The 24207-nt window shown below is 56.9% G+C and overlaps 2 protein-coding genes across 5 annotated transcripts; both read left to right on the top strand.

Annotated features, from left to right (window-relative positions):
- Positions 1–1131: 1131 nt before the first annotated feature.
- DAXX (death domain associated protein) lies at positions 1132–13617 on the top strand. 2 transcript variants are annotated; one of them, XM_028720753.2, is made up of 8 exons: positions 1132–1287; positions 1869–2085; positions 5193–5997; positions 6591–6820; positions 7971–8136; positions 9604–10057; positions 12524–12704; positions 13258–13617. In XM_028720753.2, exons 2-8 carry the CDS (start codon positions 1930–1932, stop codon positions 13315–13317), a joined length of 2052 nt encoding a protein of 683 aa, XP_028576586.2. In that variant the 5' UTR covers positions 1132–1287; positions 1869–1929; the 3' UTR covers positions 13318–13617. The 2 variants fall into 2 exon arrangements, with proteins under 2 accessions (XP_028576586.2, XP_028576590.2); XM_028720757.2 differs by lacking the exon at positions 1132–1287 and adding an exon at positions 1591–1733.
- Positions 13618–14825: 1208 nt separating this feature from the next.
- ZBTB22 (zinc finger and BTB domain containing 22) lies at positions 14826–22891 on the top strand. Of its 3 annotated transcripts, none has more exons than XM_077925248.1 (3): positions 14864–14952; positions 15900–16371; positions 20494–22891. In XM_077925248.1, exon 3 carries the CDS (start codon positions 20498–20500, stop codon positions 22001–22003), a length of 1506 nt encoding a protein of 501 aa, XP_077781374.1. In that variant the 5' UTR covers positions 14864–14952; positions 15900–16371; positions 20494–20497; the 3' UTR covers positions 22004–22891. The 3 variants fall into 3 exon arrangements, with proteins under 3 accessions (XP_028576687.2, XP_077781374.1, XP_077781375.1); XM_077925249.1 differs by having other exon boundaries at positions 14884–14952; positions 15917–16371; XM_028720854.2 differs by lacking the exon at positions 15900–16371 and having other exon boundaries at positions 14826–14952.
- The last annotated feature ends 1316 nt before the right edge of the window (positions 22892–24207 follow it).

Here is a 24207-nt window from a genome sequence, read left to right as displayed (position 1 = left end):
TTTCTAACACAGTTTAGTAAAAAGGCAAATGACATAATGACATGGTAAACATAATGGATGAAGAAAATGGATAGAGAAAAGTTTCTCTCTCTCCTGTATCGTAAGACACCCCATGAAGCTGAACAATGCAAGATTCAGAATCTAATAAAAAAGGACTTATTGGTTAATCTATGGAACTCCCTCCCAAAGGAGAGGGGAGGCTTGCTCTTGTGCTCGGATCCTGTCTGCAGGCGTGCCCCTCTGGCCTGATCCAGCTGCTGCAGGTTCTCCTGGTGCCCTTAGGCAACAATAACTATTTATACCCCGCACTCTGGGTGGCTCCCAATAAAATATTAAAAACACGATAAAACATCAGTCATTAAAAACTTCCCCCAACAGGGCTGCCTTCAGGTGTCTTCTAAAAGTCAGGTAGTTGTTTATTTCCTTGACGTCTGATGGGAAGGCGTTCCACAGGGCGGGCGCCACCACTGAGAAGGCCCTCTGCCTGGTTCCCTGTAACCTCACTTCTTGCAGGGAGGGAACCGCCAGAAGGCCCTCGGCGCTGGATCTCAGTGTCCGGGCTGAACGATGGAGGTGGAAACGCTCCTTCAGGGATCCTGGGCGAAGGCTGCTTAGGGTTTAGGTTCAACATATGAGCATCAGGAGGGTACCCAAAGGTCCCTTCTCTCCAGGGCAGAACGGCCAAACAGAAACTCCCCAGGGGAACCTTCTCCTGTGTCTCCACCTGTTGAACTTCTGCCTGTCGAGAGGCTGCTCTTTCTCCTTGGGCGAGAGTGTTCTGGGCCAGGCTGCCCACAGACAGAGATGATGATGATAATAATAATAAAATGTGACTTCTGCCCCGCCCACCTGGCTGGGTTTCCGCAGCCACTCTGGGCGGCTTCCAAGAAAAGATTAAAAAGACACCAAACCACCCGGCCTTGAAGCCTTCCCTAATCCAGGCCTCCGCTTTGGCCCAAGCCTGGCCCTCCGGCTCCCCCTGGAAACTCCGCCAAGCTAGCAGCCCTTCCCGCCTTTGTCGTCTCGCCCGGCCCCCTCCGCTGCCGTACAACATGATGGCTGCCTCCACGAAGCGGGAAGAACACAGAGCATGCGCAGAGGCCCGGAAGCGGCGCCGAGGGAACGAGCAGGAAGCTCGAGAGAAAGAGGGCGCGGGGCGCATGCGCGAGCACCTCAGAGCCAAGGACTTCATTCCCGCCGAATGGAGGGACCTGACCGGCCGGGGCTTCCTTCCCGCGCTCCTCGGGGCCGCGGGGAGCGGAGGGCGAGGGGGCCTCTCCCCCGAAGGCAAGGCGGGAAGGGGCCGGGGCGGGGCCTGCCGAAGCCAACGGCTCCCTCGGATTCAAATCGCGGGCGGGTGGCGGCGGTCACGTGGCCGGAAGAGGCGACGCCGTACGGCAAGGTGGCGGCGCCCCGAGGCCCCGGCGAGGCCTCCCGGTCGGGGCGGGAAGGCCAGAGGGGGGGGCCCCGCGGAGACGCGGGCGAAGCGCCCGACGCTCGGCCGCAGCCGGGCCGCCAAGCGCCGCCGAGGGAGCGGGGAAAGCCGGCTCCGCGCCGTACGGCAAGATGGCGGGAAAGGCGGGGACTTCCGGTCCTGCGCAGTGGGCCGGGAGGAAGGGAGGCATTTCTTCTTGGCTGGCCGCGGAGGAGGCACGGGAAACGAAAGCGAAGCCGGAGGGCGGCGGGTCGGGGAGGCCTCGGGGCCGGGCCTGGGGCCTTGGTTCTTGGGCCAGGTGGGCGGGGGAGAAGCGATGAGATCCCTGCTCTTGGGGGGAGGGGGAGGGGAGGCTCTGGGGGCCCCGTGGGGTGGGGGAGGGGAGACCCCCCCCCCATGGTGTGGGGAATGACTTCCTCTTTGCTCCCCGCAGGTGAGGCCCGAGGGTGCTCTGCCTGGCCCCCCGCTCCGACCCCCCACCTGCCGGCGCCGCCATGGCCTCCCCCAGTGGCAGCATCATCATCCTGGATGAAGACGAGGAGCCCCCCAGCAGGGAAGCCCCCCTTGCGCCTCAGGGCCGAGCGGGGCAGAAAGCCCCAGGGAAGGACCCCGCCAGCCTCAAGGCCGAGAACGAGCGGCTCTTTGCCGAGGTGAGTTCTGGAGGCCCACGCAGGTGCTTCCTTCCCAGTCCAAAGGGGAATGTGGGGACCCCGAGACCCTCTTCTCCGCCTGGGGATGGAGCAGGGGGGGCTTCTGGTCCCCCCCCACCCCCGGCTGGGCTTCCTTCTCCAAGTCCTTTCTCGGCTGGGCTTAGTGACTCAGAGCTGCTTTTTGGTGGGGAGGGTGCCATGCCCTGGGCGGTGGGATGGGGGGGGTGGCCTTTCCTCTTCCGCCAGGAGTTGGGGAGCTGGTCTGCCTGGGCTCCTGACGGTGGTCCACCTGAAGCCGCAGGGGATGTGCGTCTGCAGGTTCGCATTCCAGCCTCAGGCATTCCCAGGGTGGTCATTGCTAGCCATGTGGCAGGTGTCACAGAACGCCTCTTCCGCATTTGTCAGAAACTGGTCTTATAGCGGCGGCTCTGGAATTCCCTGTCTGTTGATGTCAGGAGTGGTGTGTTTGCTGTGCTCTTTTTGGCTCCTGCTCAAAAAATTTCTGTGCAGGTGAACCTGCCCAGACATTTAGAAATGCGTTGTTGTTATTATTATTATTAACAAATTTTGTTGCCCAAAGGTGCCTAGATGTTTCGTTGTGGCGACTGTGACCTAGGTTTAAGGTGGCATTTGGGGATTTGCTCATATTCTGTATATGAGCTGTTAACACTGGCAAGGCCTCAGCGGGCAGCTCTCCAAAGCTTCTCCCCTCTCTGGGCCTAGAGCATGAGTTGGCAAACCAAGGTTTGTGGGCCGGATCAGGCCCAATTGCCTTCGAGATCCAGCCTGCGGACAGACCAGGAATCCAGGCAGCCGGCATAGCATGCACACGATGTTTTTTTGTGACTCATCCAGGCTTGGGGGTCAAAAGTGAGGTGGGCGGCTGCTTGAAACAAGCCCCTTTTCTGTCCATCGTGCGCGCGTGCGCTGCAATCTTTTCTTCCAGGGTGGGGAAGAGGGAAAAGGATTCAAGAATGGCGCGCTTACCTCAGCCCCCCACCCTGCCTTATGAGAGAAATAACAACTGTCAATGCGTAAAATGCAAAGGAAGCGGTGTGGGTGTGTGAGGGAACACCCCACCCCCCCACCCCCCCCCCACCCCCGCAAATCACATTTGGGTAACATTGGGGTTGGTCCAAATAAGAGTTTTTGCCAAAAATGCGGGTCAGAATCATGGCAACATATCGTCCGGCCCCCCACAAGGTCTGAGGGACAGTGGACTGGCCCCCTGCTGAAAAAGTTTGCTGACCCTGGCCTAGAGCCCAGCATCCCAAAGTCTGCAATTAAGCAGAGTGTGAAAGGGAGCCAATCAGCATATAGGTAAAAAGGTAAAGGCCCCAGGACGGTGAAGTTCAGTCCAAAGCGACTCTGGGGTGCAGCGTTCATCTCACTTTCAGCCAAGGGAGCCGGCGTTGGTCCACAGACAGCTTTCCGGGTCAGGTGGCCAGCAGGACGATACCACTTCTGGGGGCTGATTCTGGGGAAATGAAACCAGGTGCCTCCTCTGCCAAAAAGGTTCTGGGGGCACAGGGCAGGAAGGTAGCGGACTCTCCTTCCTTGGAGGTTTTTAAGCAGGGGTTGGGCAGCCGTCTGCCCTGGATGCTGGAGCTGAGATTCCTGCATTGCAGGGGGCTGGACTAGATGACCTTTCTGTGACTTGGAAGCTGCCCCCCCCCCCGGTGTCTTGTTGTCAGGGGCTCGGGAGCAGAGGCGCAGGGGAGAGAGGAAATGGAGAGCGAAGGGGAAGAATCTGAGGGCAGCGGAGGAGAGAATGACAGTGACCCGAGAGATTCCATGAGCCTCTCCAGTGAATCAGAAGATTCCCAGAAGGGGGCGCCGATGGCCAGGGCAAGGGGGGTCCCAGGGGGGACACACCAGAAGCAGGGGGCCAGCGGAGACTCCCAAAGCAGAACTGGAAATCAGGACCAGCTTCCCCACCGGAGCGTAGTGGGGGGGAAGAGCCCCATAGGTCAGAGTCAGCGTCTCCTCCGGCAAGCAGGGAGGAGGAGTCAGGCCCAGCTAGCGTCCCCGAAGAGGGAAGCAGCGACAGGAGCAGTATAACGGTCAGAAGGAAGGTGGCCGGCTGGGCGCGTGCGCCAAGTTCAAATGTACAGGCGCGCGGGACAGCAGAAAGCCCGGATTGGGAACCAGGTCCTAAAGCCCGCCGGAGGGAGGGGGAAGACTCGGGGGAGTCAGCGTCAGAAGAGTCTAGAAAGGGGAAAACCCCGGCGGACAGGCGGACCCAGAGGAAAAGGGAGCAGAGGAAGAGGTGGAGCAAGGCTAGGGTCTTAAACTGGTGTCTGGGGGGAGGAGACTCAGACGGAGCTTCGACGGTCTAGGGTTTCAGACGTAGGGCTGCGCACCACGGCTGTCAAACCAACAATGAACTTCAATAAAGACTTCTGTATATAAAGAGGAACTGGCGTTGGTCCTTTGTGAGCTGGGACCAGGGGCAGCTCTGACACTTGCGTTCAGGTTGGGAGCGACCTTTGGCTGGCAGAGGGTGGATGCGCCACGGACAAGGCCTCCTCCGTTGTGCAGTCCCTCCGCCTTCTCTCAAAGCCACGCTGGAAGTCCTCCAGGGGCGTTGCAGCCTCCTCTGTGCAGGGCCTGTCAAAAGGCTGCCGCTCCCTGGCAGGCTCCGTCCACAATGCGTTTGGTTTCCTTCTCTTCCAACGTGCCTGAGACCTCGCCTGAAGATCACAAAACTCGGGCAGCTTTGTAGGAGGGAGTACGGGTGGCCTTGCCTGCCTCCTGTGGGAGGGAGTTCCACAGTTGAACAATGTGCTGCACAGATAAGTCCTTTCTTTGATCTGCCCCGAATCTCCCGACATCCGGCTTCCTTGGAGCTCGAGTTCGAGTGTTGAGAGAGAGAGAGAGAAGAAACGTTTTCTCTCCCTGCTTCCTCCATCAGGCTGCCTTTTCTGCTACCAGAAAGCCCCAGGCACAGGAGAGGGTTGCCTTTCAAAATGGCCCCTCTCTTGGCCAGTTCCAGGGGGCCCCTCCAGGTTTCTAGTCCCTGGCAGGGACTCCCGTGGGTGCAGACTTCGGTTGTTGGGTGGGTGGGCTCCCTGTGCCCCTGACCCTCTCCTCTCCTTTCTCCGCAGTTTGTGGCCTTCTGCTCCTTGCACACGGCCGACCACCCGGAGGTGATCCCCTACCTGACGGGGCGGCACCAGAAGGCAGCGCCCGCCTTCCTCTCCTCGGTGGAGTTCCGCAACGTCCTGGGCCGCTGCCTGGCGCGGGTGCAGGCGCGCAGCACCAAGGTCTACGTCTACATCAACGAGCTCTGCACCGTCTTCCGGGCCCACAGCCAGAAGAGGAAGCCGCCCCTGCCGGCTCCAGAGCCAGAGGCCCCCGGGCCCAGCGCCGCCCCTGCCAGCCCCGCGAATGCTCCGGGCCCCGCTGCCAAGGCTCCGGGCGAGGGCTCCAAGCGGCAGATCCGCTACCTGGAGGACCTGCTGCGGCTCCACGAGGTGGAGATCCGGAAGCTGCAGGAGCGGGAGCTGGACCTGGAGGAGCTGGACAGCGAGGACTCGACGTACCTGCAGGAGAGCCGGCTGAAGCGGCGCATGGTGCGCATCTTCCAGCGCCTCTGCCAGCTGAAGGACTGCAGCAGCCTGACGGGGCGCGTCATCGAGCAGCGCATCCCCTACCGCGGCACCCGCTACCCGGAGGTCAACCGGCGCATCGAGCGCCTCATCAACCGCCCCGAGGCCTTTCCCGACTACGCCGACATCCTCAAGGCCGTGCAGAAGGCCAGCACCCACCACGGCCTGGGCCTGCCCAAGCGCCAGATGGAGAGCATGGCGGCCGAGGCCTTCCGCGAGGTGGGCAACCGCCTCCAGGAGCGCCGCCACCTCGACCTCGTCTACAACTTCGGCAGCCACCTCACCGACCAGTACCGGCCCAGTGAGCGCCCGGGGGCACTGGCGGGAGGTGGGGGGGTGCAGGGTGCACAACAGGCCGGCCGCCATGTTCCCCGGCCTGTTTGAACACACACAGGTGCCTCAGTTCAGACAAAGGCACACGTAATAAAAATAGCGGGGAAATGGAAATTCCCCTCCGAGGAGGCCGGGGGGGGGGGGAGTTGGCCATCATTCCCGTAGGGCTTTAAAGATGTTTCAAAGTTCAGAAACATGCACACACCATGGAAATAGTGGGAATTGTTGAAAATTTCCCTCAGAGGAAGCCATTCTGAGGGAAACTGCCATCGAATGCACAAACGAAACAAGTGGCGGGAGATCTTGGCGGTTCCCTCAGAGGAGGCCATTTTGAGGGGGGAGTGCGGGACTTCTGCCCACGGCCATCCCATCGCCTTTCTGGTTAAAAGCCGGGTGCACGGACCCATTGTGGCACCTGAGCCTATTTCAGATTGTCCGACTCTTACAAAGCTCCAGACCGGGCAGGGGCTCGGGGGGTTCTTGGCACTGTGGAGCTTTGCGGGACCCGGGGGTCATCCATCCCAACCCGCTGCAACGCCCGGCCCATCTCTTCCCCTGCAGATTCGGACCCGGCCTTGTCGGACCCTGAGCTGGCCCGGCGCCTGCGCCAGAACCGGGAGAAGGCCCTGCAGCGCCTGGAGGAGGTGACCTCCCAGTTTGCGCAGCTGCAGGACAGGAGCGAGGACGAGGGGCAGCGGCGCCGGAGGGAATCGCGGGGCGGCAGCGCTGGCAGAGACGGGCCCAGCGATGCCCCTGGGCGCCAGCAGGGGGAGCCAGCCTCTCCCCAGGAGGTGAGGGGGCTTGGCGCGGAAAAGATGGTGCCCCTCACGGCAGGCTGGGCTTCCGGCAGAGGGGGCTCTTTTTGGGCGGGGGCCTTTCCCCACCTGCCTCCTTTGAAAGGACCCCCTGGGTTCAAGGTCCTCAACGTTGATTCACAAAGGCCTGCGCCTGAACCCTTCCAGCCCATCTGGGCCCACCTGCAAGAGCATCACTGGCCATTCCCTCAGTCAGCCAGACAACACTCGGAAGCGGAGCCTTTTATGTCGATCAACAAAGAATAATTATAATAATAAAGTGTTGATGGCCCAGCCCTGTGGAACTCCCTGCCCCTGGAGATTCAGCAGGCATCTTCCAGCCATCCTTCAAAGGCTGGCCGAGAGCCTCTGTATTCCACCGGGAAATTAAGGATACCAGTTTCCTGCAATAGATTTGTGACTGTAACACTCCCCCCCCCCCATGTAATGTTCATTGAGTTTCCAAATTTTTACAAGCTAACTTCAGGTTATATAGAGAGATTGTTTTGCGTATTGACTTCCCAGCACCTAGTCTTTTTATTCAAACTCTTTTCTACTGCATTATATTTCAATTTCTCGATCTATTACCAACCTCTCTCTAGTACAGTTCCTTTACCGTTTTTCTTCTGCTAGCCCTACCTCAAATCCTGCCTGTGATTTCATTTGTTTGCAGTGCTTTTCCAGACATTAAAAAAGGGCCTCCATTCTGCTACAAAAAGTTAATTATCTTTTTCTCTTAATATTGCTGCCAGTAGCTCTTCTCCATGATCAGGCATCACACGGAGATCCCCGACGGCTCTGATATTTTCTTTATGCCCATGCATGCTTAACGTAGTAAATGAATAAATGCATTTTTTGTGCATTGCAGGGGGGTAGACTAGATGGCCCCTGGGGTCCCTCCTGTGAGGGTGGATCCAGGTGTGGGCAGGGAGGGGCTGTTTGGGGGCTTGCTTCCTGAGGGGGGGGCCTGGGCAGCTGCTGCTGCTTTGAGACCCCTCTCCTTAGAGGGGAAGGGTCTCTCTGGGGCGGTTTGCTCTGGGCACCGTTCTGGGATCTTGAGGGGGCGCAGCGCTTTCTGGGGGGCGGGTCTGTCCATCCCTGGCATTGTCAGGATCAGAGGGTGACCCTCGTTGTCTCTCTTCCCTAGGGCAGCCCCGGCCGGAGCGTGGCCAGTGCAGGGGCGGAGGAGGAAGAGGAGGACGAGGAAGAAGAGGAGGAGGAGGAAGAGTCTTCGTCAGAGTCGGACATAGAAGCCGAGCTGCAGAAGAGCCTGGAGGAGGAGGAGGAGGAGGAGGAGGAAGGGGCTGCCCCAGGTAGGCTGGGGGCTGGGGTGGCATCAGAAGGGACCCCCCACTTTCTGAAGGAGTCTGTCCCTCCTTTGGAAGGGGGTGGCTCCTCCTCCTGCGGAGGTTTCTAAGCAGAGGCTGGGAGGCCGTCTGTCACGGGACTCGAACCCGCCACCCTAAGAGTCTCAGGCTCTCTCGGCTGTGCGGATGCCTTGGCTGAGTTTCATGACCCTGGGGGCCCAGCCAGAGGGGCCTTTTGTGGTGGGGGTCCTGCCATTTCACACACAAGCAGAAAGAGAAAAAACAAAGGAGCGCAAGGTCCGGAATCGAGCTACGCATGCTCTTACGCCGCCCACCCAGTCCGTCCCTGCGCTAAACCGGCATGGCGCGCAGGGACTGACTTCTGCGACGCTGGCACGGCTTTGGATTGGCAGCAGGAAGCTCCTGCAGCTATTATGAAGCCGTGGACGTCTCTGGGTGACATCTCCCTCCTTCCTGCTGAGGCCAAGAGCAGAGCGGGAGGAGGAAGCGGTGGCGGGGAGGCTGCCTCTGCCGCCCAGGCCAGCTGCATGGGCTCTGCGCCCCGTGGAAGCTGGCCGAGGCAGAGGACGACAACGAGGCGGCGGCATGAGGTTGGCTGTTTGTGGGATGGTGAAGGGGCAGCTGAATGCATGTCGTGTGATCAACAAATGTGAAGTGATGTCAGGGCTGCCTTCAGATGTCTTCTAAAAGTCAGGTAGTTGTTTATTTCCTTGACATCTGCTGGGAGGGTGTTCCACAGGGCGGGTGCCACCACCGAGAAAGCCCTCTGCCTGGTTCCCTGTAACTTGGCTTCTCGCAGGGAGGGAACTGCCAGAAGGCCCTCAGCACTGGACCTCAGTGTCCGGTCTGGACGATGAGGGTGGAAATGCTCCTTCAGGTATACTGTGCCAAGGCTGTTTTCTGGCTTTAAAGGTCAGCACCAACAATTGAAACATACTGGAAGCCAGTATAGGTCTTTCAGGACCGGTGTTATATGGTCTCGGCGGCCGCTCCCAGTCATCAGTCTAGCTGCCGCATTCTGGATTAGTTGTAGTTTCCGGGTCACCTTCAAAGGTAGCCCCACATACAGTAGAGCAGGAGATAACCAGAGCATGCACCACTCTGGCAAGACAGTCCGCGGGCAGGTAGGGTCACATCCTGCGTACCAGATGGACCTGGCAGACAGCTGCCTTGGACACAGAATTAACCTGTGCCTCCATGGACAGCTGTGAGTCCAGAATGACTCCCAGGCTGTGCACCTGGTCCCCATTCAGGACCAGGGAGTCCCCCACACCTGTCCACCCCCTGCCACCCCAAACAGTACTTCTGTATTTTGTTCACATTTTGTAGCGAGGGCGGGAAAATGGTATTAAATTGAATTAATTTGGTTTGATTTGTAGTAATTTGGTAAATCAATAAAAATAATTGGCCAAATGATAAATTAAAACAACATAACCCTGCTGTCCCTCCCAGATGATGACCCCCGCGTCCAGGAAGTGGAGGCCGACCAGCACATGGACTTGGAGGCCCCTGAGCTGGTGCTGTCCTCCTCGGAGGAAGAGCCGGACGAAGAGGACGAGGAAGAGCACAACCCGGAGGGGCGCCAAGGAGAGGAACGTGGACAGCGCGTGGGGCAGGCCCCTGCAGACCCCCCTCCTGCCATGGGCACCTCCCCCTCCCAGCAGTTCCTCCTGGAGATTGAGGAGGCCCTGACACTGGAGGCGGGCGAGACGCCGCCCCCCACCCCCTCCCCCCCGCACCAGACCCAGGGGGGCAGGGGGGCCTCGCCCGTCTTCCGGTCACGCCAGAAGCCGCCCCATCCCCAGAGACCCCCGGCCAAGCGCGGCCAAGCTCAGGACAACGAGGGGCCCCTGCGTGGGGTGAACGGGCAGCCCCCCAGCAAGCGGAGCAGGCAGGAGTCCAACAGGTGAGCGGAGGGGCAGGGAGGTGGTAAGGGGGAGAGGAGACTCCATGGGAAGGGGGGGGCAAGCGGGGGGGGGGCTAGAGGGCCCTTGGCTGTCCCTTCCAAGTGCAGTTCTGCGATTGCAAGGGGGCTGAGGGTTCCAGGCCGGCCCAGAAGGAATCTATAGGCCCTGCCCCGAACCTGCCTGGGTGCTGAGCCCTCAGAGGGAGAGCCTCTTTTAAGGAATGCTAACTTATACACTTTCCTTCATCCCAAGAGCACAGGGTGCTTGACAAGATAAAAGGCAAATGCAGAACATAATGACCAAAAGCACAATACCAGTCGCTGACCCACTTGCGCCCAAGGCCCGCTGGAAGAGGAATGTTTTTGCCTTTTCTTACTTCAATATGTCTGGCAAACACAGTAAATTGCAGAGATGTTTCATCTGCACATTTTTTAAAATTCCGCCTCTGGGTCTTTTCTGCAACTGCTCTCAGAGTGCACGATTGCCTGGCAAGAGAGGCTCCTTCCTTGCTGTCCCGCCAGAAGATTTATTATTATTATTATTATTATTATTATTATTATTATTATTATTATACACTGTCCTATACCCTGGGGTTTCAGGGCGTTTCACAGAATAAAATCAAAATATTGAACCACAAAATACATAAAATAAAAACAACCTAGCAAATCCCCCCTGCCAAAAGCCACCTTTTAAAAGGGAATAGGATCCTCACAACATTTAAAGTAAGACAATTAAGAAACCTGGACAGGAGCCACGTTTTATTACTATTGTTGTGGTTGTTATCACGGCCTTTGGGAACGCAGGTGCAAAGGCAGCCGGCCGCTAGTCTGCTGTCGGGGGAAGCCAGATACTGATTTCTGCTCTGAAATGTGCTCTGACTCTTGGTGTGATCTTTCAGCCTAGTCCAGAGGGAGCTGGACTCTCCTTCCTTGGCGGTTTTTAAGCAGAGCTTGGGATGAGCCAGGGGTTCTTTGGGCAAGTCCAGATCAAGTCCCAAATGGCGTTTCCCAAAGTTCTGCCCCAAAGCAGAGTAAGTTTCCTGCTGACTCTCGGCGTTGTCTTGGCCAGACACCGTTTGTGGGTCTTCCGTGGGGGTGGCCAGACCCTGAGATGTCCAGGCCCAGACCTGAGGCTGAAGGGCAGCCCCCTTCCCCAGGGATGTCGTGGAGTCCCTGAGAGCTGGTTGTAGCCTTCCCAAAGCAAGGAAGGATTGGACTCTGATTATTAAAATACACACAAGGCTTGACTAGCAAGATTCTGGGAGGAGGTGCCAATAATAATAATTCTCCTCTGTCCACCCCTCGGCCCAGGTCGTTTTATTCACAAAAGAACTTTTTACACAGTGTTCGTAAGAACCAATCAGATTTCCTCTGAGCATTTCAAAAAACCCCACGTGGGAACAAAGTTGAAGTTCAAACTACAAGGAAACTATTTCCTACTTGGGCATGCATAGTAAGGTAAAGGTAAAGGTACCCCTGCCCGTACGGGCCAGTCTTGACAGACTCTAGGGTTGTGCGCTCATTTCACTCTATAGGCCGGGAGCCAGCGCTGTCCACAGACACTTCCGGGTCACGTGGCCAGCGTGACAAGCTGCATCTGGCGAGCCAGCGCAGCACACGGAACGCCGTTTACCTTCCCGCTATAAAGCGGTCCCTATTTATCTACTTGCACTTAAGGGTGCTTTCGAACTGCTAGGTTGGCAGGCACTGGGACCGAGCGACGGGAGCGCACCCCGCCACGGGGATTCGAACCGCCGACCTTTCGATCGGCAAGTCCTAGGCGCTGAGGCTTTAACCCACAGCACCACCCGCGTCCCTGTAGCATGCATAGTAGTCCAGAGTAAATAAAATAGGAATAAAAGGAGGAATGCATTCAGCAAAACAGGAGAGACAGGATGGCAGCGTTTACCAGCTCCTTGTGAACTCTCTTCCTGGCTTTTAAGATCTATCTAAAGATTAAACTACATCAAAGTAGCCGACTATCTTTATGTACTGAGGATTCCTGAGGAAGCAACTGGCCTGTGTTTCTGAATGCTTAGGCGTGCCTGTCGGGTGTAGAGAAAGCAAATGGCCGAGGTGGAGAGGCCTGGGGGATTCGATCAGAAACGATTGCCAATGAATCAAACCCAGTCAACGCAATGCCTTCATCGCGGACACAATGGCTTGCTCCATATTTCATAATTCCTCCTAGCAATCCCACCTGACCCCCCCCCACTGGTCATGGAATCAGAGAAGGGTGGACTTGGAAGGGACCCTGAGGGTCATCTAGCCCCACCCCCTCAAGGGTCCCTGTCAGGGGGGCTCAGAGATGCTTGAGGGGCGATTCCTTCAGGGCAGGCGGAATGGGCTGGGTGACCCCTCGGGGTCCCTTCTCCAACTCTGCCAAAGGCTCTGAGCCGCCTCAGCCGGGGGGGGGGGAGTCAGGCTGTGCAAGCGCCCCGTCAATGTGTGTTTCTTCTTTGGCAGCTGCATTGAGGTGCCCAGCACTGGCTTGGAGGAGGAAGACGAGGACGGAGAGGGGCGCCTCAGCCCGGCCCCCTTGGCCGACTCCACCTGCGCCGACTCCCCAGGCCTGGGGCTGGTCAGCAGCTCCCAGGGCAGCCCCCAGCCGCAGAATCGGGGCCGCCTCCTTGCAGCCATCTGGAAGGTACTAAATGGGGGTGGGGTGTGGATTTGCCCCAGGCACAAGAGCCCCGGTCGGGAGCCCCAAATTGCCTCTTCCTTCCTCTCCCAGCACCAGCCCTGGGGGAGCTCAGCTCCCGCTTCTTCCCCTGGGACTCAGCGCCTGAGCAGAGCCTCCTGGATTGGGCCAGTGGCTGCTCCAGCCTCCCCTCCTCATAGTGGCCAAATACGCCTAGGTATCTCCTTTTCCATTCACCCAGCTGGTTGGCTGTGTCTGCCTCTTGTGTCAGGGAGTTCCACACGTCAACTGAGGAGGACCTTATTTTGCCCACCTCAAATCTTCCCATGTTGAGCTTCCTCAAACGCCCGTGAGTTCCAGCCGTGACGTGAGAGGAAGAAAAACTCCTCTCTTCACGCCAGAAGAGTTTTCCTAAACTTTGCCCCCCTCCTCCCAGCTGGTCTGCCTCAGGGAGGTCCCTGCTGAGCCGGGTGGGGCGGCCGGGGGCCTCTGGGGAGGGAGGGGGTGCAGGGCACCGGTTTCCTCCTCTTCTGACCCCCCTCTCTCCCCACCCCCGCAGGCCAGCGTGGCGACCCAGTGCGACCCGGAGGAGATCATCGTCCTGTCAGACTCGGATTAGCCCCCTCACCACAATCTGGCACAGACTTTGGGGGGCAGGGAGCAGAAGGACAGGTGGAAACCCCCCTAAAAAAAAATCTTGGCTTGCTGGAAGATGGTGACTCTGCCTTCATGGACTCACGGGGTGGGGGGGCTTCTGCGTGATGCATGAGGGGGGCAAAGGGCGGGGACTGCCGTGTTTGTATTCTTCTGGTTGCCATGGGGGGTGGGGGGTGTATTGGTGTTCTGTCCATTTGGGAGCTCATTTTGCAAAAAAAAACAAAAACGGGGGGAATTAAAAATAGGCAAATATTTTTCTGTAGGCTGCTGTGAGTGTGAGTTCTGTTAAAGGGAGACAGGGGTGGTTTGGGGAGAGCACATCTGGGGGGGGGGAGGTTTATTCCCTGTTTCTGTGCTTTCCATTGAGGGTTTTTTGTGTTTTTATATTTTGTTGGGAGCAGCCCAGAGTGGCTAGGACAACTCGTGTCAGATGGCTGGCCTAAATTAAAAAAATTATTTTTATTTTATTTTATACACACACACACACACATAAAATTGTTGCTATTATTTCTCCTCCCCCCCCCCCCAAGTGGGAGTGGGGAGTGGGTTTAGCCCCTTACTGTGGGTGATGAAAGGCACTTTATAATCCTGCTCTACTCCAGGGACTCAGAGGAACGGGAGACACACACAGTTTTACAATACTGGAAAAAGACACGGGGTGTTCCGGGTTTCCCCTGAAGGAATCCTTCAGCCCCCATGGCTCTCGAACCCACAATCCGGAGACCTGAGGTTACTGGCAAGGGGAGGCAGAGGGGCCTTCCAGACCCTTCTGGGGAGCCACCCCCAAGAAGGCCCTGCTGTGGGGTCCCTAGGGGGCAGTCCTTCGGCCCAGACCCCCTGCTCATTGCGGGGCCCAGAGGTGGTTGATGTGGCGGGAGATGCTCTTAGGGCTTTGGGGGCCAAGCCCAGGACGGAATTGGGGGGTTGGTATCCCCAAGGGCCATCTAGTCCAGTCAGACCCTCAGAAAGTGGATCCTCCCAGGAGAGGCGGGGCACACGACCCCTTCTTCTTGCCAGGATCCAGCCTCCGCTTCTTATGAATATCAACTATAACCTGCATAAACTCAAAATAAAGACAAAGATTTTTTTTTAATTTTTAGATTTTTTAAAAACTGTTTTCAAATTTCCTTTAAAATTCCTCGGAAAGATCCTTTTAAAAAATCATTTTTAAAAAAAACCATTGTCCTGTAGCACCTTAGAGACCAACGAAGTTTCTTCTGGGTATAAGTTTGTGTGTGCATGCACACTTCTTCAGGGACCAGAATTTTTATAAAAAATATTTCTATTTATTTCGACTATGTCAGACCACCAGAGCCGCCTACCTGAACCCAATTCCTCTGCCCTTTCTCTCGATCTTCTCCGCGGAGCCCCCGATCCCGCCTGGGCTCCGGCGCCGGGTTTTCGAGGCGTAGGCAAATGCGGCCCCGCCCTGCGCATGCGCCGCCCCGCCTCCCCTCGGCCGCCGCCGCCGCGAGCGCGCTTTGCGTCGGGCGTCCAATGCGCGCGCCTTAAAGGCGACGCGGGAGGCGGGCGCTGCGCCTGGAAGCCGAGCCGGAGGAAGAGGCCGCGGCGGCGAGCGAGAGAGCGAGCGCGGAGGGTGAGCGGAGGAGGAGGAGCGGGGCGGGGCGGCTCCTGAGCACGTGCAGAGGGCGGGCAGGCGGGGGGGCCAGACAAAGCGGCGGCGGCGGGGGGGGGGGCCTCCAGTCTACCTGCCCGCCCGCCGCTTTGGGGGGCTGCCCTCTCTCCCAAACGGGGCAGGGTCTGGGGAGGCGCCTGCTACGGAATCAGCTCGGGGGGGGGGGCGGGCGGGGCGGTGGTCCTGCTTTGAAAGGTGCCCAAGTTCAGATCCCAAGGCAGGATCTCCCAGTCCGATGAGGCTCGGCTGAGCGAGAATGCTTTTGGCAGGCACCTGCTAGATCTCAAGAGGCAGGGAGTTCCAAAGTGCAGTTGGAAGGGACCCCGGGGGTCACCCAGCCCCACCCCCTGCCAGGCCGTCCCGTAGGGGGATCAAAGCTGCAGCCCCTGGGCATGAAAGGATTGTGTTCTTACAAATGCAGGAAATGGGTCTTCTGCGGCTTGGAGGGGGGCATGTGGGTCAGGCAGGCTCTCAGGTGAACTGGTCCCAAGCTGTTCAGGGCTTTCTATGCTGGTAGCAACATTTTGAACTCTGCCCAGCAGCACGTTGGTGAGCAGGGCAGACCTCTGAGCACAAGTGTGCCGTCCTGGCCAGGCCTCCCTCCTGTCAGCAATCCTGCTGCAGCATCCGCCCCTAACTGCAGGGGAAGCCCCACGGAGAGCGCATTGCGGTAATCCAGCCCTGAAGTAGCCAGTGCATGAGCAGCTGTGGCCAGGCCTTCCTGCCCAGGAATGGTTGCTGCCTCCGCTGAACCGCTTGCAATTGCGCAGAGGCCCTCCTGGTCACAGGGGCTCCAGAAGTACCCAAGCTGGGAACCTGCTCCCTCAGCCCAGCCAGGCAGCTGAGCCATTTCTGGGAGCTCCTTGCCCACAGGATTCAAGCTCAGCTTGTTTTCCTCATCCGTTTAGCCACTACGTCCAAACAGTGGCCTCTCCCCACTCAGATGTTATGGAGAAAGAGAGCTGAGGGTCATCAGCGTACAGACGGCACCTCCTGGAACTTCTAGGCTGCAACAGCAGACGTCCAGTGTCCAGATCAAGGGAAGTCATAGTCTCTCTCTCTTCTGCCTTGGTCAGACCCCACCTGGAATACTGGGTCCGATTCTGGGCACCACAGTTTAAGGAGGATGTGGAGAAGCTGGAGCGGGAGCAGAGGAGGGCGACCAAGGGTCTGGAGACCAAGCCTTGTGAGGAACGGTTGAAGGAGCTGGGAATGTTTAGCCTGGAAAAGAGGAGACAGAGAGATACGATCTCAAGGGCTGTCACACGGAAGATGGAGCTACTTTGTTTTCTCCTGCTCTGGAGGGTAGGACTCGAACCAGTGGCTTCAAGTTACAAGAAAGAAGATTGCGACTGAACACAGCGGAAAACCTTTCAGACAGTAAGAGCTGTTTGGCAGGGGAACAGACTCCCCCCCCGAGATGGTGGGCTCCCCTTCCTTGGAGGTTTTTAAACAGAGTCCATCTGTCATGGATGTTTTAGTTCTGATTCCTGCATTGCAGGGGGCTGGACTAGATGACCCCTGGGGTCCCTTCTATGATAATAATAATAAAATTTTATTTATATCCCGCCCTCCCCAGCCGAAGCCAGGCTCAGAGCGGCTAACAACAATAAAAGTAACACAGTTTACCTAAAATCACAATCAATTAGTTAAAACTCATTCTAAAATCCATTCAAAATCAAATTCATGGCAACCATTGGGCTAGAGTTCTGTGAGGATTACCGAAGGAGAGAGGGGGTCAGACTGTGCCCTGACCAAAGGCCTGGTGGAACAGCTCTGTCTTGCAGGCCCTGCGGAAAGATGTCAAGTCCCGCAGGGCCCTGGTCTCTTGGGACAGCGCGTTCCACCTGATCGGGGCCTCATGCCTGCTGCCAGCAGCTTCATGTAGATGTTAAATAGACTGGAGATGATCTAGTTCCCAGCAGCATCCCAGAGCGCAGCCGCCACTGGCTCCCGGTGGAGTACAGGATCAGGTTTAAGGTGCTGGTTTTAACCTTTAAAGCCCTATACGGCCTAGGACCCTCGTACCTACCGGACCGCCTCTCCTGGTATGCCCCACAGAGGAACCTACGGTCTGCAAATAAAAACATCCTGAAGGTCCCAGGCCACAGAGAGGTTAGGCTGCCCTCAACTAGAGCCAGGGCTTTTTCGGCTGTGGCTCCGATCTGGTGGAACGCTCTGTCACAAGAGACCAGGGCCCTGCGGGACTTGACATCTTTCTGCAGGGCCTGCAAGTCGGAGCTGTTCCACCAGGCCTTGGGCCAAGGCACAGTCTGACCCCCTCCTCTGGCAATCTGCACAGAACTCTACCCAATGGCTGCCATCAATTTGATTTGAAGTAATTTTTTAATGAATTGATTTTAAAATGTTGTCTTATTTTATTGTTGTTAGCCGCTCTGAGCCTGGCTTCGGCTGGGGAGGGCAGGATATAAATAAAATTTTATTATTATTATTATTATTATTATTATTGTTGTTGTTGTTGTTTTGGGGTCCCCCAACAATCCCTCAGGGACTGCCTCAGGCAGCCAGATCAGGGGTGCTGCCAGGGGGGCAGTGGAGCAGCAGACCCCCCCCCCGTCTCTCTGGTGCAGCCTCAGGCCAGGCCCTCCAAGCCCATCACAAGGTCAAGGAGGGGGTGAGCAACACCCACCCCTCAGCCCCCTGGCACCAGAAACACAGGTGGGCACAGCTGGGTAAGGCCAGGCCCATGCAGGTGACTCCCCCAAGCAAGAAAACACCTGCTCACCCACAGTCGGATCCTGAACAAACAGGGTTTCATTGTGGACTGATCTGGCATTCAGAACTCAGCAGATTTGCTACCGGTCACTTCTGGGGGGGGGGGGTGAGAGGCCTGGGACAAGGAACGGAGACCAAACCCAAAGGCTTTTGCCCCCAAAGTTGGTCAGCCCCCTCCCTCTCCTGCCCTCCAACACTGGGATTTGGGCGGCATCTCAACTGCCCCCCTCCTGCCCCCCCAGAAGCATCAGCGCAGCACCCCTTTGAAGCCTGCGATCCTCTGATTCTCTGTTTGCAACGCCCCGTCTCTGCAGAACCGTTTTCATTCCATTTCCTTTTTAATTTGCACGCTGCCTTTCCATGTTCTTATGCGCAAGGCGGTTTGTGAGCGGGAGAAACGGCAAAAGATACAGCAAAGGTCACAAGCCTTACGACAATCGGATCCAGTGCAAAAAAAGGTCCTTCTAAAAACATAACTTTACCTATAGCAAATAAACTAATAATCAGTAGCCCATTAGAATTTAATAATACACAATAAAATAATCACCAAAATATAATCAATAAAAAGAACAACAAGTCACAATTCACACAATTACACAAAACTGTGTAAAAGGATCAAAACAGTGACCTGACCCCAAGGGAGTGGGTTAACAGTGGTGTTACCCAGGACGCAGACCCCTTCTTTAGTTAATTTAATGAAATGTACATCCCAATTGCTTGTTTAAAAAGCAGCAGCACCTCCTCCTCTTATAAGAGGTTTAGAAAATCTAGAACTGTATTGTGAGGTTGGAAGAGGCCCCAAGGGGTCGTGTGGTCCAGCGCCCTGCAATGCAAGAATCACAGCTGAAGCACATGTGCCCCTGATCTTGGAATTGCTGGGTTAAAGCCAGGTATTTGAAATGGACAGCAGCTAAGAAGAAATGAAAGTCGTGTGGCTTCTGCCTGTCTGGATGGGTGAAATATACTCGGAGTCAAGGGTGGATTTCATTCTCTTTATTCAGCTCATAGTAGTGAGGAATGAAAGTTTCCCCAAAATATCTGCTTTATATACATTATTTACACAATGGGCCGCATGTGATTGACTAATTCCAGGATTCTCCTGTAGGCCAATCAGGTCGCGGATTCACTTCCACCTGGAGCAGGATTGGGTGGCTCCTGCAGACCAATCAGACTGCTGCATTGTTCTAGGACCAATCAGACTGCTGCATTCTGAATCCTATTGTTCTAGGACCAATCAGACTGCTGCCTTCTGGATCCTATTGTTCTAGGACCAATCAGACTGCTGCATTCTGAATCCTGTTGTTCTAGGACCAATCAGACTGCTGCATTCTGAATCCTATTGTTCTAGGCCCAATCAGATTGCTGCATTTTGGATCCTATTCAACTCAGTACATAACACCGGGCTTGCTTAAATAACTGTTTTCTAAGGAGGCCACAGAAAGACCCCAGCAATGTCAGCAGGCAGGGAGTTCCACAGGCCTTGGATCTGTCATGAATACTTTGAGAAGCGGGTTCAAAGTTCCCACCCCCTTTGGTGGTTTTATCTGAATAGAATAGGTGTAGCGGCTGGGAAAATGAAGAGCTCCGGGTGGCCTCAGAGCCAAGGGCTTCTCTCTTGCCAGCGAAATGAATCACCGGCTCTCGTGCCAAGAGTCTGAGGAGCCTCCTGCCAGCCCAGGGAGTTATAAAAGTCAAGCAGCTCTGGTTCCGCTGCACTTGCATAAAAGAATGTTATATCACAATCCGTGCAATAAAATAATGTTATATCACAATTGCACGTGCAAGTGGAAACAAGCGCCATGGACGGGGGGGGGGGTCTTACTTCTGAGTAAATTCATGCCAGGCACTTTCTGTGGGGCTTCCCTCGCGGCGGATCCGGAAGCTGCATTTGGGGAGGATGCTGCAGTGCAATTGCTGACGGGAGTGAGGCCATGGAGGCCTTTGCTCCTCGGAGATCAGAGCCATTTGGGACCAATCTACCTACAAGATCCTGACCCTTGGGGGGTCCCTTCCAACTCTATGATTCTGTGATCGCCTCACCCCACATAATACTCAACCTTTTAGAGTGGCATCAGCTACCCTTTGGAACTCCCTGCCTGTTGACCTCAGTCTCACAGGAAAATATTTCAGATCCTTCTCTGGGTGACATTTGGCTTTCCTCCTATTTATTTACCTACTTTATTCATAGAGCTGCCCCATAGCAGAAGAATTCTAGGAAACCGGGGTGTGTGGGTGTGTGTGTGGTGCTGAGAGCGTCAGACTCAGGAGATCCGGGTTCAGATCCCCACTCAGACTCCCCGGAGGACCTTGGAGTTGGTCGCAGCCTCTTTGCCTACCTCACAGGGTCGTTGTAGGGAGTAACTGGATAATATGTTTTCATAAATGCAACAAAATAAGCTCTTCTATTGGCTGCTTCAGAAAGCTGGGGGGGGGCAGCCAGAGGGAGAAGTCGCTTGCCAACGTGGCACCCAGAGATCTCTACGGGGGGCGGTGGAACCCGTGCCAGTCGCAAGACGCAGCTGGCAAATTTCTAACACTGCCACCAACTGTGGAGGCAGAGAAGAGCCGTCCTGGTTGCAGCCATTCACAGCCCTCTCCTTTTCCATTAATTTGCATTTCTTCAACAGAGTATCCCCGCTCCACCTGCTTTTGAGGCCTTAAGCATTAGGGGGGCTCTCTTGGCACCTCCTCCAAGCAATCGCTTGAACCGCCTTCCTTTTCCGAGCCTTCTAACGCAAGTTCTTTCCCCATCTCCTTCTTCCCCAGCGCCATGGAGGCCTCTTCCGGCCTCCCCGTGGTCCACGTCGACTTCCCCGAGGTCACCAGTGCCCTGCTGGAGAACCTCAACCAGCAGCGGGTGGAGGGCAAGCTGTGCGACATCGCCATCCACGTCCAGGGCCGCGTCTTCCGGGCCCACCGGGCCGTGCTGGCCGCCTCCTCGCCCTACTTCCACGACCAGGTGCTCCTGAAGAACATGACGTCCATCGTGCTGCCCAGCGTCATGGACCCCGTGGCCTTCGAGACGGTGCTGGGCTCGGCCTACACGGGCAAGCTGAGCATGGCCTCGGACGAGATCGTCAACTACCTGACGGTGGGCAGCGTCCTGCAGATGTGGCACATCGTGGACAAGTGCACCGAGCTGCTGAAGGAGCGCCGGGGGGCCTTCCTGGGGCCTTCCTCCTCCTCCTCCTCCTCCTCCTTCCGCGCCCACTCCAGCCGCACCAGCGACAACCAGTCGCCCAGCAGCAGCAACTACTTCAGCCCCCGCGACTCGGGCGAGGGCCCCGAACACGGCAAGTTCCACCCGCTGCGGGGGGCGCTGGCGGGAGAGCGCGACGACCACGACGAGGAGGTCATCTTCCAGGCCGAGAAGGGGCCCCCGCGCTGCCCGGACCCCTTCGCCGGCGGCAGCAAGTTCGTCCTGGAGACGGACGACGACGTCAGCGACAGCAGCGAGGGCCGGCGCCCGGCCTACGTGCGGCCCAGCATCATGCCCCAGAAGCAGTGGGTCTTCGTCAAGAAGGAGCGCTCCCAGGAGGACCTGGTGCTGACCTGCGAGGAGGACGAGGACCCCGTGGAGGTGGCCGGGCCGGCGCCCGAGGCGGCGCTCAGCATCAGCGACGTCCGCACCCTGACGGAGCCCGGCGGGGGCGGCTCGGGGGGCAAGCTGGAGGAGCAGGTGAACTTCTGCGAGTCCTCGGAGGACTTCCCCTCGGCCTACGAGGGCCTGGAAGAGGCCGCCCCCTTTGCGCCGCGCGGCGCCCTCCTGCCCATGGACATGCAGGGCAACCAGATCGTGGTCTTCCCGCCGCAGGCGCCGGTGGAGCACGGGGCGGTGCAGCTGGCGGCCGGCTCGGGCGACGGCAACAAGATCTTCATGTGCCACTGCGGCAAGGCCTTCTCGCACAAGAGCATGCGCGACCGGCACGTCAACATGCACCTCAACCTGCGCCCCTTCGACTGCCCCGTCTGCAACAAGAAGTTCAAGATGAAGCACCACCTGACCGAGCACATGAAGACCCACACGGGCCTCAAGCCCTACGAGTGCGACGTCTGCGCCAAGAAGTTCATGTGGCGAGACAGCTTCATGCGCCACAAGGGCCACTGCGAGAGGAGGCACCGCCTCGGAGGGGGGACCGGTGGCCCCGCGGGGGGCGGCCCGGCAGCCTCCAAGAAGGAGGCGGCGTCGCCCTCCCGGATGGGGGCCGAGGCCGAGTGGGGCACCGGGAGGTCCCCCCGCAGCGAACTGGGCTTTGCGGGGAGCAGTAAGATGTGAAGGGGAGCAGGGGGGCAGCCCAAGACTGGGCGCAAGTCCCCCACCTCAGACTGAGCTTTAGGGGGTGGGCAGGACAGCACCACTGGACTGATCCCCCCACCCCGCCCAGAGCGGGTCCTCTGCTGCCGCCCCGTCTCCCCCAGGAAGGATCAGGACCCCCTGCTGCTCCTTGTAAACAGCCCCCCACCCTTCTCCGTTGTCAGTCGATGTCCCCCATGTCTGCACCTTGCAAGGAGGGAACCATAGAGTTGTAGTGTTGGAAGGGACCCAGTGTGGGACTGAACACTAAATACCCCCCCTCACCTTCCATGTCTCAGTTGGGGGGGTCATGTAGCAGTCAGCACCCTTCCTCTCCCCGCCCCCCTTGTGTCTGTCCTGTGGGTGTCAAGAGGGGGGGCGGTCCGTGGCTCAGGAGAGCAGGCACTTTGGGGGAGGGGGCTCACATCCCCATCTGAACAAGGACACCCCCACCCCCCCACCGCCAGAAACCCAGCAGAGGAGCAGCCAGCGGTCAGGAAAGGTGGCAACTCTGAGCTGAGTGCCACCAACCAACATGTCTTTGTGTCTGTGTGTGTGTCTGTGAAATTCAAATTGTCCCCCCAGGGAAAGGGGGAAGACCAGGACCTTTGTCATAATTGCAGGGTTGGGGAGGCCTCTTTCTGCCCCCCTCTAGGGAGAACGTGGGGTGCAGAACACTTTCCCCTGCATTGCCCTTCCCAGAGTTAATGCTGTTTATCTGCTCCCCCCCCCCCCAGTTCCGCATCTTGTTCTGTCTGCCTCCATTTACCTCTGAGATTTTTGTAACTTAACTTCGTTTGAGTCTCTCTTTTTTTTTTTAAAGAAAAAACAAAGAAACTGAACCTTCTCTATAAATATTTATTGATCTCTTTTGTGGCCCCGAACACAGTTTGTATATTTCTACACCAACTTCCCAGCCCCCACAAAACCTACTGCCATTTGGGAGCCTCCACCAAGAGACTGATGTTCATAGAACCCTAGAATTGTACAGCTGGAAGGGGGACACCCCGAGGTCTTCTAGCCCAACCCCCTGTTCCCTTGGTAGAGGTAGAGATTCTTAATCTCAGGGTTTGAGCCCCACGTTTGGCAAAAGATTCCTGCATTGCAACGGGTTGAACTAGACGACCACCGTAGAGCCCCCCCCCCCCAAATTCTGCAATTCTATGAAGGCAGGACTCTCAGCTAAAGAATAACACAACTGCATAGAGATTCTTGACTTGTTTTGCCTATTTATTAAATTTGTATACCACCCTTCATCCGTACCTCTCAGGGCGGTTCAGAGCCTAAAGATACAAGATGAAAACACAAAATACATAATAAAAACAATAATGAAACAGAACAATAGCTGCCCCTCCAACAAAGACATTGAAAAGGATATAAACTGTTAATCATTCAGAGGCCTGCTTGAAGAGGAATGGGGGCACAACAAAGGCGCCAGGCGGACCTCCCTGGGGGGAGCATCTCAGAAGTGGGGGGCCAGTGCAGAGAGGGCCCTGCTCTCCAGTTGCCGCCCTCTGGACCTCTCATGGACAAGAGGATGGTCACGGCGTCCGGGTCACTTCATATGGGGGTCGGCTGGCCGTATGTCTGGAATTTTCTGGACAGAGCTGGGATTCGGCCATCAGAAAAAGTGTCTGGGTGGAATTCGCTTAAATGTCTGGGAAAATCCAGATTTATGGCAACCCACGTCGATTTGGGCGGATTTCCTTAAAAAGAGCTCCAAGGCTTCATTTTGGAAGGGGGGAGATTCTGCAAAAAAGAGAGTAGCTCCTTTGGCAAAAATAGCTCCACAACTGTGTCCAGATTTTGAAATCTGGCAGCCCTATATGGAGGGAGACAGTCCCTGAGGTGTTGCAGTCCTGAGCCCTTTAAGGCTTCCAAATTTTGAATTGGGACCGGAAACTAATGGGGAGCCAGTGCAGTTGGACCAGAATCAGTGTGAGGTGCAACCTGCCCAATTCTGCGCCGGTTGAAGTTTCTGAACTGCCCAGAAGCAGCCCCATGTATAACAGATTGCCGTAATCCAACGTGGAGATCACCGGAGCGTAAAGGTAAAGGGACCCCTGACCATTAGGTCCAGTCATGACCGACTCTGGGGTTGCGGTGCTCATCTCGCTGTGGCCAGCATGACTAAGCATGGCGAACCAGAGCAGCGCACAGAAATGCCATTTACCTTCCTGCCGGAG

Source organism: Podarcis muralis, chromosome 2 (genome assembly GCF_964188315.1).
Source record: "Podarcis muralis chromosome 2, rPodMur119.hap1.1, whole genome shotgun sequence".
In the NCBI taxonomy this organism is placed as follows: Eukaryota; Metazoa; Chordata; class Lepidosauria; order Squamata; family Lacertidae; genus Podarcis; species Podarcis muralis.
Note: the sequence above shows the minus strand (reverse complement) of the source record. Positions and strands in the feature narration are given on the sequence as shown.

Excerpts from the sequence above, each read along its gene's own strand:
- ZBTB22 (XM_028720854.2), top strand. The coding sequence starts at position 20,498 with ATGGAGGCCTCTTCCGGCCTCCCCGTGGTCCACGTCGACTTCCCCGAG.
- DAXX (XM_028720753.2), top strand. The coding sequence starts at position 1,930 with ATGGCCTCCCCCAGTGGCAGCATCATCATCCTGGATGAAGACGAGGAG. Across the intron at positions 8,137-9,603 it reads GGAGGAAGGGGCTGCCCCAG|ATGATGACCCCCGCGTCCAG; the intron begins GTAGGCTGGGGG and ends TGTCCCTCCCAG. Across the intron at positions 12,705-13,257 it reads TCCTTGCAGCCATCTGGAAG|GCCAGCGTGGCGACCCAGTG; the intron begins GTACTAAATGGG and ends CCACCCCCGCAG.